At 35.0% G+C, this 15,261-nt stretch overlaps 1 protein-coding gene across 1 annotated transcript in view; it reads left to right on the top strand.

Moving 5' to 3' along the window:
* LOC117167266 (deformed epidermal autoregulatory factor 1) overlaps positions 1 to 15,261 on the top strand; it is a 34,725-nt gene continuing 19,464 nt past the window's right edge. The window contains exons 1-3 of the mRNA XM_033352072.1: positions 1 to 436; positions 11,422 to 11,913; positions 12,053 to 12,502. Coding sequence (XP_033207963.1) covers positions 218 to 436; positions 11,422 to 11,913; positions 12,053 to 12,502 — 1,161 coding nt within the window. The 5' untranslated portion in view covers positions 1 to 217. The remainder of the gene's footprint in view (positions 437 to 11,421; positions 11,914 to 12,052; positions 12,503 to 15,261) is intronic.

A 15,261-nucleotide genomic window follows, 5' to 3' on the forward strand; every position in this document is an offset into this window, starting at 1 on the left:
GGCTGAAGAGACCTAGCTTGTCTATCTATCTAATGACTGGTAATTGCGTCGGGTGTACTAAAGTCTTCTCTGTAAAAAATTGATTGTGGGTCACATTGAATGCTAGTTTCAAATTTTCGAGAAAATATTTTACAATTATCGCGCGCTTCGTGGACCGACCTGACGTCGTCCCGAGTGTGCTGGCGCCATTGAACGCGAGTAGGCGAATACAGCCGAAATGGAGGAGAAATTACCGGACATGTCCGAACCTTTGACGAGTGAAACCGAGGAATCTGCCCTGTCGAACGATCACGAAGCTCATCCTGTCGCCGTCACTTCCGTACCCGGTGTACCAGGAGTTGGAGTCCCAGTTTCACTACCTGTTGGCTCCATTATTGGAGTTGCAAACGCCTCTAATGGAACGACCTTCAACGTCATCACGTCCGATCAACTGCAGGTCTATTTTCAAAATATTAAAAAAAAATCATTTTCTGCCCTCCTTTTGTTTCTGGCCCTTCCTGCTACATCGGTTATCTCCTTTCTCTAATTCTAGAAGATGTTGCTTATTTCGTTGCAAACCCATTTCACCTATGCATGCACGGTCTCTCATTCATAGGCATATGTATATTAATGTTGTACACCTACACAATGAATTTATGAATGAATTGTGCACACGTACCGCAAACCTAGGCCTTAATATAGATTATAGTCGACCGTTGCACAAGGACCAATCACGCGCTCTCTCCCGCGCACGTGAACTCTTGTAAACGCCTGGAATAATGATTTATTATGATGCCCGAAAGTTTTTTTACATTATCATGTGTAGTTGAGTTACTGTGTAGCTGCAAACCAAAATAGCTTTGACGAAAGTATCAGATAAAAGGTAATTTTAAACAAATTCAAATTATTATAGATACATTGCTGTATACTGTATAGGAAATACTTTCGTTGTTTGAAAATGAAATGGGCTCCTACTAGTCCGGGAGCCAACGTAATTTTTAATATATACCCTCCCATCCATTGAAACTTCATATCGTCTATTTTTAATTTAAAACTAAAAAAAAGCCAGTCTGGACCCCCCCCCCCCCCCCCCCCCCCCCCCCCCACCTCACACATTTCACTCTAGTTCTAACATTTATTTTTGCAATTCAAATACAATAAAAATCTTCAATAGCCTTGTCCAGAATTGACGCCGTGCCGCATGTAGGTGTAACAGGTGCTGCGCGGGATCTGAGGCTGTTACTCAGACGAGCAGTGAGGCGTACACAAGCATAATCGGAGCAGGCTATAATGAGTTAGTTGCTACCCATCGTCTGCCCCGAAATCGGCGCTATAGAAGAGTTTCGCTGTAGTTACAAAATGAATAAGTTTCATGATTTTCCACAGTGTGCCGACCAGTCAAAAAAAAAACCAGGTGACACCCCTATTCTGCAATTGTACCCAGTTATTTTCAATGAAAAACTCTTCAAAATCCACTTGCCAGTCGTTTTATCCAGTTCCTCCAGGCCTTCATTATTATCAAGTCCATAAACTGTAATATAGTTCACCGTGACAAAGTTTCGTGTAGATCCTACTGAAAAAACCGACGTCGGATCCTAATAGTTTCCGACGGCGGGAACTTAGGATTCTAATATGATCCGACAAGATTATTTAAAAATATATATTTATGCTCTAATGACTGTTACAGACATAATTCTTCATTTCGTCGGCTGGGAGGACTCGGCTGAGCGCTGAAAACTGCTGATTCGTACAAGTCCAGAAGACTGTTCCGATTCGTATATAAACTGAAGAATGTGCCGTTTCAAGAAGGGTCCATTTGGTTGGCAACCCTTATGTTCATCATACAAAAATACATACGTTTATATGTAATTATAATATTCGAATTCTAATTGTTATTATTCCCATATTAATATAAATTAATATTGCATAATTTGTTACATTCTAATAAGAGATTTTTCGCTTTCAAAAGAATAATGCTGAAAGGAGTTACTTGCATTTACATAATTCTATATTATTATAATTACATATGTTAATTTTAATTGAAATTAGAATATTATAATTTGGATGTGGATGTATGGATTTTTGTATGTAGAACATAAGGGCTGCCAACTTAAATGGAGCAAAAATGTTTCCTTCTTGAAACGGCACGTTCTTCAAAACTTATCTGAATCGGAATGGTTTTCTCGATATACGCGAATCGGCATAGTTTTCTGGACTTGTACGAATCAGCAAAGTTTTCAGCGCCCGGCGAGTCGGCACAGTACTCATCCCAGTTGACGATTTATAGAATACACCAAATTCCCGCTCTCAGTCACTCCGTTTTCGGCTGGTCTTAGCAATTTATCAAGGGAGCAGGTCGAGAGCGGTTGCAACAGTCGTTTAGGAAGGGCAGTAGTGCGTGAGTACGAAGTCAAGTATGTTGCACAATATCGTGCATTCCAATGGGAAACGATTTATGCGACCCTGACTGTTTACGTTTCAAGCCCCTCGAATTCAGTCCAAGGCTATTTGAAGGAAGCTCCCAACAGTAGACTGAAAGCGAGAGTTTGGTGTAACTTTAAATAATGTTTATGTTCAAGGTGGTAAGGGGTCGTTAAAAAGCGTATCGCCTTCAAGGGGGTTACCTTCGCCCCAGCGTTACGCTAATGTTAAACTCACAAGTACTTGCCGAAAGTGGTGAACCCTGATGTAGATAGTTCAGTTCTGAATACTGAGGGCGTTACAATACGAAAGACCAACAAAAAATCCTTTCAATGATGTACTAAATATACTTTCTTAAAATGCCACTAAAAGAAATAAACATTTATTTGCTGGTGGCATGGAGGATAGGAAATTTATTTGATAAAAGCTGCAAAATCAATTTCGTAACAAGAATTACTTACTGGACAAAATATCACGGAAAAATCGAGGGCGAAGTATCAAAATTGTTACTGACGCTATCGTACATCATCTAATCAATTTGACAAAAATAGCAGAAGAAGATTTAGCGCTGTCTGTTTCTCAGTAATCTAACAACCCTGGGAATATTGTGAACGACGGTATTTTTAAACCCGGAAACAACCAAGAAAGAATCCAAAAAGCTGTGTTATGACCCGAAAACCAATGTATATTGGAACCTGGATTGAATTACCTTTTCAGGCACTGCCTGTAGTCGCCTTGTTATTATTGCTTACTATTTAGACGGATGACGTATCCTGATGCAACGAACGTGCTGAGTGCGGGCCTCTGTTGTTTATCACGAATATAAAAAATCCGAGGTAACTTCGCAGATTCCACTGTCAACCAATATAAAATTCCAGGTTATTTCCAGATTCTTCGCAGATTCCAGTGTCAACCAATATAAAATTCCAGGTTATTTCCGCGTTTACAAAATCCCCATTCATTTCCTGATTTTTTGCAGCTTTCTAGAATTGTTTGCCACCTTAAAATTAATTAAAAATAAAATCTGTGTAGAATATTCCTGTTTTAAAGAATTCCTGGTTCACACTGTTCCTAGGTTTTTCAGATTACTAAAATCCGAACAACACTAAATTTTTTTTTGCTATTTTTGTCACATTGATTACAGGTTATACGATAATGTTAGTACCAATTTTGATATTCCTTCCCAAAATTTCCCGTCATATTTCGTCAATTTAATATTTATTTTCCACGGAAATTATTTTGCGACATGAATAAATTCCAGGGCCGATACTATTCTAAGTATTATTGATTATATTCTCAATCATTTGTTTTAGACACTTTTTCAGCTATTCTCGAAACAAATAAGAACCGAATGTCCAACATTCGAAGTTGGGGTGACTTTAGATCCATGACTGTTATGATCCGTTCGTATGCTACCCTGGTCACCTCAGTCTAAAATTTGGAACATTAAATTGTTTTCAACAAGATTTAAAAATCATATATAGACCAAATACCAATTCAGAGTTGTAAAAATAATTCTCCATATACAATATGCTTTCGATTCTACCACATGACATGTCCTACCATACATGAGATCATCGACTAAGTGACGTAATGATAGAATATACTGAAATGCAATTACCTCGCGTTACGCGCTCGATCTATTTACTGGTCCGCATTTTTGTTCAAACCTTTTGTTTAAGCACCTTCGGCTTTAAATAATACAATTTTATCACATATCTCGTAATTCCACGGGAGATTTACTCCCTATTTTTTTGCGTGAAATAGTTTTTTTCATACTTTTTAAAAAAATATTTAACATGTCATTTTTTTATTTCAATATGATATGTAAGATTCCCGAGAAATACATTTTTGAACTTGTGGATTAATATTCCTAACACATTCCAGAACATACTGCAAACATTTCAAAGTGGAGAAATGAATAGTTGTTGAATAATAAATTTTTAACTCAAGCCGTTACAGGCTCCAAGCGTGCGTGCTACCGCGAGTGCCACGTAGGACCAGAATTCATTTGTGCAATATTCTGCGTTGTGAGAGATGCAAGAATGGGAAACTCGCGTGTTGGACAAGGATAGTAAAAAGGAACAAATGAACACTCATGCGATTGTTGTAGACTTAAGAATAAGAATCAGTTAAAACTAGTCGCGCTGGATATCATAACCAGGTCCCCAAGCTGGTGTGTATTTCACCGTGACAAAATTTTAGGTAGATAGTTCAAAGCCCTGTCGCTGAGGCGCTATATTCACCACACACACGAACAAAATTTGTGTCATTGATGCACCCAGCTAGGCCGCACACAACCTCTTTATTTTTTTTAGACTTACAAATGTGATAAAGCACTAAAAATAATTAATAAATATGTTTTTTTTTCATGTTACAGAGAGCAGAAACTGCATTTTTCAATTTTTAATTATCAAATATGTTGAATATATATTTTAACTTTTAAAAATCTTGTGATCAAATTTAAAAAAAAAATTATCGAAAATATTACTGGTGTTACCGTAACCCTATATATTTCTTATATAAGTTTTACAAAAAGGCTGACGATTTCTCCACTAAATTAATTAATGTTACTTGCTTACAATCAAGAAAAGAACATTATTTTACTACTTTTTTAATATCCATAAAATTTCCTTAAAATATAGTATTTAATTTTTAGAGAACTGATATTGCGAATTTTATCAAATGTACATCCTTACTTGTTATTTCTACACCGCCGACAAATATATTTATTTAATATGTTTTTATTAACTCATTTATTCATAATCGTGATGAAATTTAAATTAATGAATTTACAGGAGAAATCGGCAGCCCTTTTTTTGAAATGTGTGCCAGGGATGAAGGGTTATGATAATGTCAGTGCTTTTTTAACAAAAATTATTTCTCAATTTTTTGAGAATATTTGGTGAAATTAAACATTCAGTTTCTACAAAATTGATGTTATGTGTTTAAAAAAATGATTTTTCTGCTTCCACACCATTAAAAATATATTTAATAATTATTTTGAGTGATTTATAACCTATGTGACAATTTTGTGTGCATGGCGAATCTAGCGTCTCTGCGATAGGGCTCTGAATTATTTACCCAAAATTTTGTTGTGGTGAAATACACACCAGCTTGGGGGATTTGATCATAACTTGTCAGAACAAAACTTTATTTTCAACATGCTTCGTAACGAAAATGTTTAAAAGCCCAAAAGATGGATATTGCAATCCATTTAACATGGAAACACATTCTGGAAAAAAGGAAAAAAAGTTTGCGTTGTGTTTCTTTTTCGATACTTAAAAAACTTGATGTCTTTAAATCAGATGACATTTTGTGTGTTGACTGCAGATTGAAGGCACAAAAACTTCCTGCAAAAAATTCTCGTAAGCGTTTAAAATTACATATAATTATATAGTATAATATGGGGGCTGCCACACAGTCACTTTTAGTAACATTCTTTCTTCTTATAAAATATTGGCATTGATACAAAACTTTCAAATCAAACCTAAAAAAAAATTATAACATGAAGGTGAAGAAATATTCTTCCTGCAGTAACTTTCAAATTGTGAACTTCACGTAATCAGAAAAAAGGCTGGCGAAAAAATTGTAGATGAAGTTTGTGAATTAGCGTATAAGAATGTATTTAGTTTTATTAAAGAAAATAACATAGGAACAAACATCACTTTTCGATGTGTCGTATAAACGTATGTCCAAATTCAAATCACACTGAGGGAGTCGTACGTCGCGCGCATTGTAGCCCGCACGGTTGAAGCGTGTAATGGCTTCAGTTAGAAATTCATTATTCAACAACTATTAATTTCTCCACTTTAATATTTATACAGTATATTCTGGAATGTGTTAATAATATTAATCTACAAAAAAGTGAAAAAATCAGGTCCTTTTTTATAAATCTCTATTAGTTTATAAAAGTGCCTGATTTATTTGTGAAAATTCAATAGAGCAACTTTTCAGTATACTTCATTTCGAAGTTCGGGATCAACCGTATATTGGATAAAATGTTTCAAATTTTTTTGATAAATACTTTTTCAGTTATAAAAAAGTTAAGACGATCACTTTTTTTAACATGATAATTTTCAAAAATTTATTTCTTAGAAATCCTGCATATTATATTAAAATTTTAAAACATTAAATATTTTTCAACAAAGAACGAAAAAAATAATTTCTCAAAAAAAAAAATTTAGGTGTTAAATCTCCAGTGGAATGACCCGGGTACAACATCTGTAGTCTTGATTTGAATATCAGGGGTGCGCAAAATGCATCAAACATTATTCATCTCGAATTCTCATAGCCAAGGAAAATGAAAAGAACGAAAAGTATAAAGACCTTATAAGGGAGTTGTGATGGGTATACCCATAATATTCTATTAAGCTAGTCGCCCTGATCCTCGGTTCTCTTGGAGGTGGTAAGCTTTCACTGGTCAGGCTATTGCTTAAAAAGCATCCCTGCTGAAAAGTTACTGCAATTTCACTACCGGAACGAGCGCAATTTTGTACAATTCTCCCGGTGAAATCCAGCGGTTTTTTTATGACTAAGAAAAACGCGAATATCTTTTAAACTAGAACTGGTCTGAGGATCCTTTTCATGTAGACGCGCGCGCGTGTGTGTGTGTGTGTGTGTGTGTGTGTGTGTATAGGGTGTCCCACCGCCTATAAACTAACGTATTTTGTGCAACCAACGAGGAGCGAGCTTTAGCGACCACTTGTTCTTATCCCAAGCTTTAAAATAGTGTGTGCGTACAATCGGCCGCTAAACCTTGCTCCTAATTGGTTGACTAGGTCTAACATAGCCCAAAATAAACTTCACATATTTTTGCTCGACGAGTTTTTTGTTTATTTTTGCCTGCACTATCACATAGTACAAGGGGTTGTATAGGTGGTGGGACATTCTGTTAATATAATCAAAGTATTATATAAACAATTCTGTTGTGTGTGTAATTGTATACAGTATATGTTAAATTATTGGTGAAGCATTGGTCTTGATATAGATTATAGATACAATGTCCGTTGCACGCTCGAGGCCTAATATCGATCGTCAAGACTTAGAGGAATGAACTAGATTCGTGATCGAATTCTCGGCTCCGGCTGACTACATCACTCAAAAGGGAGCTGCAACGACTGTACCCAAAATATTCGGTCAAAATAACTGTCCTTGTGATCGGTGCTCTAGGAGATGCGAAACTATCACTGGTTCGTAACCTTAAAGCCACACCCGCATGTCTAAAATATGACAAGGCACTTGCAACATGGATCCAGAAAGCTGTCATAATTGGGTCGCTTCGTGTCCTTACGGCACACGAGGGTTTCGCCGGCCTTTATTTGTGATTTTATCGTGCTCTGTGACCACCCATATCACGGTCGTGAGACGTGGACATAGGTGTGATTTACCGCGATTCTACTGGGAGTTGGTGCCATTTTTAGATGGCAGTTGCTTCCAGCGGGACCCTGCATATAAATGTGGTGCATAATTTCTTAAGTGAACCTACCTTCGATACTCACCTTCCAGTCTCGGATTTGTATCGCTTGGTTTTGTTTCTTCTCAGAAAAATATCGAAAAGTTCCGTCCCGTGTCGAAATTGCGAGACAAAGTTACCAGGTGGGATTTTCCTCGTTCACAATAGAAGAGAGAGTACGGCTTGCCATGTGGCGGGCCGCAGGTACCAGATAAAGGAGCTGTGAGCGGTTTTTTTAGCCCTTTGGAACTAGGCCTTGAAAGAAAAGAATTATATATGCTAAAAATCTAAATTCTATACCTCTGCAGTTTGCACTGCCAAATACATTTTTAAGCACTTATTTAGGTACCTACTTGTTTCATTCAAACAAACTCAAACTTGTTTAAAATCAATTTTTAAATCCAATTTTTTACATGGACAGATAAAAGCTTGTTTGCTTTAAACGAAAGTTTTTATTTAAATAAATCCTCTTTTTATTTTCAAGGGGCGCAAAGATATTCACAACTTCTATTTTACATGAAACCAATTGATGTAAATTTACAAATTTACAACCATGTGACAAAAAAACACTAATAATCGTATTTTATATACTTTTTATTTTGCCGAAATACTGTTTGATTTCTGAGTCATTATATGGTTGGAAATAAATTATTATTATGAATGATAATAATAATATTTTTTAAATATTAGTAAATTAACTTATTTATTTATCTTATGATTGGTGGAAGTTTAAGAGTAACGTTAAAAATGTGGAAGATTTGTGGAAATCTAGAAGTGAAATATTTGTAATATTGAAATTTTTTCACAATTTGTTAGAAACGTTCGAGTTAGTTAAAAGATGCGTACTAATTTTATAATTTTTGAAGAGATTAAAAATATCTTCAAACATGAAAACTTTCCTGAAAATATATAAAATATTTTCTAATTTCTTCCAAACTTCTGAATATTTTTTTATAAATTTTTCTTGACCTTCTGAAAAATATTAGAAAATGTATCCAAAATATTTTCGGTAAAATTTTTTGATGCATTGGGAAAAAATTTATAAATGTTTTAAAATGAGGCTTTCCATCAAAAGCCCAAAAATTCAGCACTCTTCACTTTAATAAATATTTGTGGAAATAAATTAATTTTTTCCCTGAGAAGTACCACCCAATAGGACTATCATTGGCTCAATTTTTGTGTCGATTAGGCAACTTTTTATTCAAGGGTGGGTACACTTTAGAAATTATGCCCCATATATACATTAGGGTGATCTAAAAAATTATATTTGAGAAATTTCAAAGGGCGCGTTGACCAAATCGTTCTCTTAGGCAAATCAATTTACCCATGTCTTTATTTGCAAAAAAAAAATATTTTTAGCCATTGCTCTGAAGCTTCAAGTTTACCTGATTTAAAGTAGAGGTGTCCTAACACCAGCTACAGGTTTGACTCGGAGAGCAGTTATAAATTTATTAACTTATTATTACTCTGCCATTCTACTCATTGTCAGTGACCGTAGTTTGGGACCCAGCAAATATGGTGCACAATGAGAGGCTCGACCAAGGGTCAACTTTTTTTGCAACCGTCCATCTGGAGTCTCTGCAGTCGGTGTTCAACTTAAAGCTGCAATTTTTTATAAGCTTTTGTTACTCTGTTCTCAATTAAGGGCATGCTCTTCGTGACCACGTGACCAAACTAGTCCCCGGTTATGAGCATTTTTTTCCAGTGTTCACTGTGTCCACACGAATTGCGATATCGTGTTCAAAATTTGACAGATTAAATAAAAAGCACTAAAGAACGTTTGTATACATCAATATGCTTATATTTTTAAAGAAAGTTTATTTATAAATCGATGAAATAGCATATTACCATTCGAGTTATAGCACTTTGCAGATAATTTTTGGTTTGATGCATTTCGGATTTTTTGGTTCGCGTATATTATTTTTGGAGCATTTTTAGTGATTTCTAACAGAGAAAAAAAGAAACTTTGAACGTCGATAAAATCGAGATAACGTAACTATGTTCGTTCATGAAATTTTTATGTAGAGAATGAAATGATTTTTATTTTTTTTTGGTCCTCACTACGTCCATACGGATTGAGATATCGTGTTCAGGATTTAGCAAGTTATACAGAAAGCACTAAGGAACGTTTGTATACATCAAAATGTTTATAATTACGAAGAAATTTTTGATAGTAAAATACTACAGGAATAGGAAATAAACTTTTAACGTCGATAAAGTAGATATCTCGATTTTAAAAAATCGAGGAACATCTTAGAATGTGATACTCGAAAATCCGCCCAAGTCCCATCTTGAGAAATGTGCATCTTCAGAAAATAATTAAAATTTTCTAATGGTTATATATTCTTGTGGGTTTTTTGTACTGATGCGAAACAATTCTAAGAATAAAAATAAAATTTCGCCCGGGGGCAAAAGACAAGGCGGGTCCGACGCTGAGTCCCGCTGGCTGGTTCACTGTCAACAATACTTATCAGCTGATCGATTCAACGTCAAGAATTATGGAAGTTGGTTGGAAAACTCCAAAGAGTGAATTTGAGCACATTGCTGGTGTTGCTATGTTTCAAATTTGAAATTTATCTTTTATTCTTAGGATCAAAAAAATGAAAATCATTTTACACAAAAATTTCATGAATGAACTTAGTCACTTGATCTCGACTTTATCGACGTTCAAAGTTTCTTTTTTCCTCCGCCAGAAATCGCTAAAAATGCCCAAAAAATAATGATAGGTTACGTGTGTGCAGATAGTTGTTTGTTGATTGGCAACGAATGTGCAAATTTTATTGCTTATATTAATTTTTTTCAAGGTTTATACTATTTAGTATAAAATTGATGTCAGTGGTCAATATGAGCAAATCAAAAAATCTAAAATGCATCAAACCAAAAATGACCTGCAAAGTGCTATAACTCGAATAGTAATATCCTTTTCTATCAATTTATAAATAAACTTTCTTAAAATTAACAATATATTGATGTATACAAACGTTCTTTAGTTCTTAAGCGGGGACTAGTTTGGTCACGTGGTCACGAAGAGCATGCCCTTAAGTTAAAAGTTTATTTTTTTTTTGTCTAAAAATTTGTTCTCAATAGTTTCAAAAATGTCTTCAAACTATCAAGTTACAGAAGTATATCCGAAGCCCACAATGATCCGCCAAATATTGCCATTTTATTGGATTTTTGATATACCTAAAACTTTTGCATAACATTTCTGAGAAATAAGAATGCGATAAATGCAATATTCACTGATAAGTGATCAAGCATATAAAAGTTCAAATAAATCGACTTGCAATTTCCAGACCAAAATCTAAGAAGTAAAAATTGGAAACATTTTACATGGTAAACTCCATAAGACATAAAAATGGCTAGAGTAACGATTAAAAATATTATTTTGTTTGCAAATAAAAAAACATGGGTAAATTTATTTGCCTAAGAGAACGATTTGGACAACGTGCCCGTTGAAAATTTTCAAACATTTTTTTGGCCATCTTAATACAATTATACAAATGAACACACACAAACACATGTTTATATACTTCAAGCTTGATGTATAATAAATATATTTTCTACAGTTGCAGGGATCTGGCCAGTTTAAGCAAATGCTGTGCGTGGACAACAGTTTTATATGTGAACCCCGCCACGATAAAGACACGGATCCTTTACGCTGGAATGGTGAGCTGAAAGCAACGCATATAGTAATACAAAACAGTACTGATGAAAATGATACTGATCAACTTCACGTATCTGCTGGTAATTCACAACCAGTATGCAGCTGGTCAGAATCAGCCAGTCTGGCCGTGCTGCCGGTCAGGTGTAAAAATACAAATGCAGAGTTACATAAAAATAGATTTGGTTCCGGAGGAAGAGGTCGGTGTATTAAGTTGGGTCAGGACTGGTATACTCCAAGCGAATTTGAAGCACTCTGTGGAAGAGCATCTAGCAAAGACTGGAAACGTAGTATTCGATTTGGTGGAAGGAGTTTACAGACTCTTATCGATGAACAAATTTTAAAACCTCATGCTACATCCTGTACCTGCGCTGCTTGCTGTGATGATGACAGCGCAGTAAGTACCCTAATTAATGTTCACATTGAGTTCAGAAGATTGAAATATTTGTTACAATCATAATCTCAAGACATAAAAGTATTAATGCCTATTCTATTCTTTGAAATATTTTTTATTTAATCTATTTGTAATATTCTAGACTGGTCCAGTTCGCTTGTTCACACCGTATAAAAGAAGGAGACGAGCAAGGGAGCATTCAGACGGTGAAGTGCCTTCACGCAAACACAAAAGTGATAATTCCCGAGACGGTAGTAATAACGACGAGAGTGACAGTGAAGTAGGTGGCCCTGTCAAAGAAGTATGGTCACAGTTTGTTGCCGAAGATGGTTTGGTTGTTCATCAACAGCCGGAGCAAGAAACTATCCATCAAGCAGAAAATGGTCAAGGAGATGATGTGTTTAGAAAACTAGACGAAATGGCAAGCAAGTTGTCAAAACTTGCTTATGAATTCAGACGTACCTTGGATGAAGCCAAAGAGTTAAATAGACAGCAAAGAAGAGAACAAGCATTGGTTGCGCAATTAGGTGGAAGGGGAGATGTAATCGAAACAGTTGGTTTACAACCAGCTGCGGATATTCAGAATAAAAAGGTAAGCCTTTTTGAGAAAATTTTCTTTCAAGATACTTTTAATAATATATCGTCCCTCCATCCCGAGATTAAAGCAAATCGAAATAAAAAAATAATTAAATGTTATACACAATCTCAGTAAAGCTTCACATGTAATAAAAATGTTTTCATACAAAGTAAGAATTGTTGAAAATGGATCCATTTTCCTAAGTGTCTTATATTCAGGAAATGTTAACAATCATAGAATCTTATACTAAACGCATTAAGGCCATGTGACGAGTGGGTCACGTGACCAGATTCCTACCTTATTGCCACCTTTCTGATTTCCCAACTTATTGTCACACGAAACGCCACATCGAGTTGAATATTTGGGATAATAAATTTCAAGAAGCACTATGAAAGGTGGGTCTGGTCCTAAACTCTAATAATTATAAAAAAAGCACAAAAAAAACTATTTACAACAAAAAACTTTTCATAATTATACGAATTTAGGACCAGACCCATCTTTCTTAGTGCTTCTTGAAATTTATTATCCCAAATTTTCTACTCGATGTGGCGTTTTGGGTGAATATAAGTTGGAAAATCATGGACATAAGAAATAAGGGACTAGGCATGCCATTGCGGGGGTTATGCAATGAGGGGGGAGGTCGGCCACCTTTTGATGTCCCGCGACAAACATGGCAGCGCCCACATGTTTATATTTTCATGCACAGTTTGTCGGCAAAAATGCTCGCAGGCATAATGAAATGGCACATCGTAAGATGGCGGCTCTCCCCACTCATGGAATTCTCCTCCCTCCCGTGGATTCAACCCCGCTCGCCCAAGTTAGGAAGGCATGTCTAGTCCCGTGTTTCATATGTCCATGTGGGAAATAAAAAAAGTGGCGGTAAGGTAGGAATCTGGTCACTTGATCCACACATCACATGGCCTTGAAGAGAAAGAAAAATGGTCTATGCTAACATTATGTCTGTGGTTGGCGAGTGATTAATTTAAATTCGAAAATATTTATCTTTTAATGTTACTGCGAAAATTTAATAATTATTTAAAATTCATGTAAATAAAGAAATACATTCAAGTAACAAAGATGGCAGAACATATTTCTTTTATTTGTTTAACATTACAAAAGCAATAGTAACTACTATCGGAATTGATAAATGTTTTCTTTAATTACTTATAAGAAGCTGTATTTTTTGGCCTTGCCTAGTATGCAGCGCCAAGCCCAATGACTGTACCTGAACATTTAAAAATGTGATGGTTTGATTCTTTAGTACTTTATGAATTGGAAAAGTAACATTTGGGCATATACAGGGAAAAGTAAAAAGTATCATATTCTGAAAAGATCATACATATCGAATATCGAAATTCTCGAATTACCTCGAAGAATGTAATGCAGAAATGCGTGGACCCAATTCCTCATTGGTCTGTCATATACTTGGCGCTGAATTTGAGTCTCTCGCAAGAACCTTTCAGAACACGCGCACTCAAGTGCGCGATTGAAACAGTACGTACATTTCGGCTAACTTCTTGCGTAGTCCTTTAAACCTATTGGCCAATTCATTTAGCCATTGACTTCTAATGAATTAATAAAATAATTCAAAGTTAAGAATTGAAATAAGTCTGTTGAAGTCGAGTTAGATGTAATTCATTGTTAGTTTCTCTGAACGTTAGTGAAAGGGAAGAAAGTGTTTTCAAAATTCAAAACAAAATGAAGATTTTGAGTTATCTCGAGAACCGTGAGAGATGCGTGAAAACATACCAAATTTGCAAGATTTGCTAAAAGGGGAGTGATCCTCGAACCACTTGGCTTATACCAGTAGACAAATGTTTAAAAATAAAATAAAAAATGTTTTTTGAATTATTTCTAAAAAGGTCACAAATATGTGAAAAACGACAAGATTTTAAAGATTTTACGGGAGATGGGGTACCAATTCGAAGTAACACGATAGATTTTAGGATTTAAAAAATAAAGCGTTATCTTGAAAATGGCGAAAGATACGCGAAAACTGACATCTTTTTTTCTGCTTTTATAAAATGGGGTGTCCCTAGCTACCCCGATTTAACCCAGTAAACAGATCTCTGAAATTAAAAAATATAAGTTTTGACTTATATAGTGAAGACGGTCAATCCCCCCCCCCCCCAATGAAAAATTTGATTTATATTTAAAACGTTAAGACACGCGAAAACTGACGTTTTCAGGGGTTTTTAAGAGGGGAATCGCTTTCGACAAAAATCTAAAGGTTTTTGCAGAGGAGTATTGTGAAAAAATGTTTAAAATTCGAAAAATCAAAAATTTTGAATTACCTCTAAAAGGGTCACATACACTTGAAGGCTGACAACAATTTCATATAAACTAACCGAAAAACGAGATTTTTTAAAACCAAAAATTGAAAATTTTGAGTTGCCTTGAAAACTGTAAGAGATTTAATGAGTAAGATTTAATTACATTTTTAATTTAAAAATTTAATTTAAGATAAATTTTTTTCAAAAAATCGTTTTTCCAAAAATGACGAATTTTTGTATTAAATATATGTAGAAATGCTGTGGAAGTGGTTCTTTTGTTTGGAAAATTCAGGAACATGTCAAAAAATCACATTTTTTTTCGATGTATTTTAGAAAAAAACTTAAACGCGTTTTTCTCGTAACGTTTTTTGACCTGGTTGACATGATTAAAAAAAAAACGACTGGACCGATCTGGCTGAAATTTGTACAGCCATTTTGTATTATTTTTTCGGTTTTCAATTTCTGCGGTCCTGACCATAACTGCAACTCTACTCTTCAATA

This window comes from Belonocnema kinseyi, chromosome 2 (assembly GCF_010883055.1).
Source record: "Belonocnema kinseyi isolate 2016_QV_RU_SX_M_011 chromosome 2, B_treatae_v1, whole genome shotgun sequence".
In the NCBI taxonomy this organism is placed as follows: domain Eukaryota; kingdom Metazoa; phylum Arthropoda; class Insecta; order Hymenoptera; family Cynipidae; genus Belonocnema; species Belonocnema kinseyi.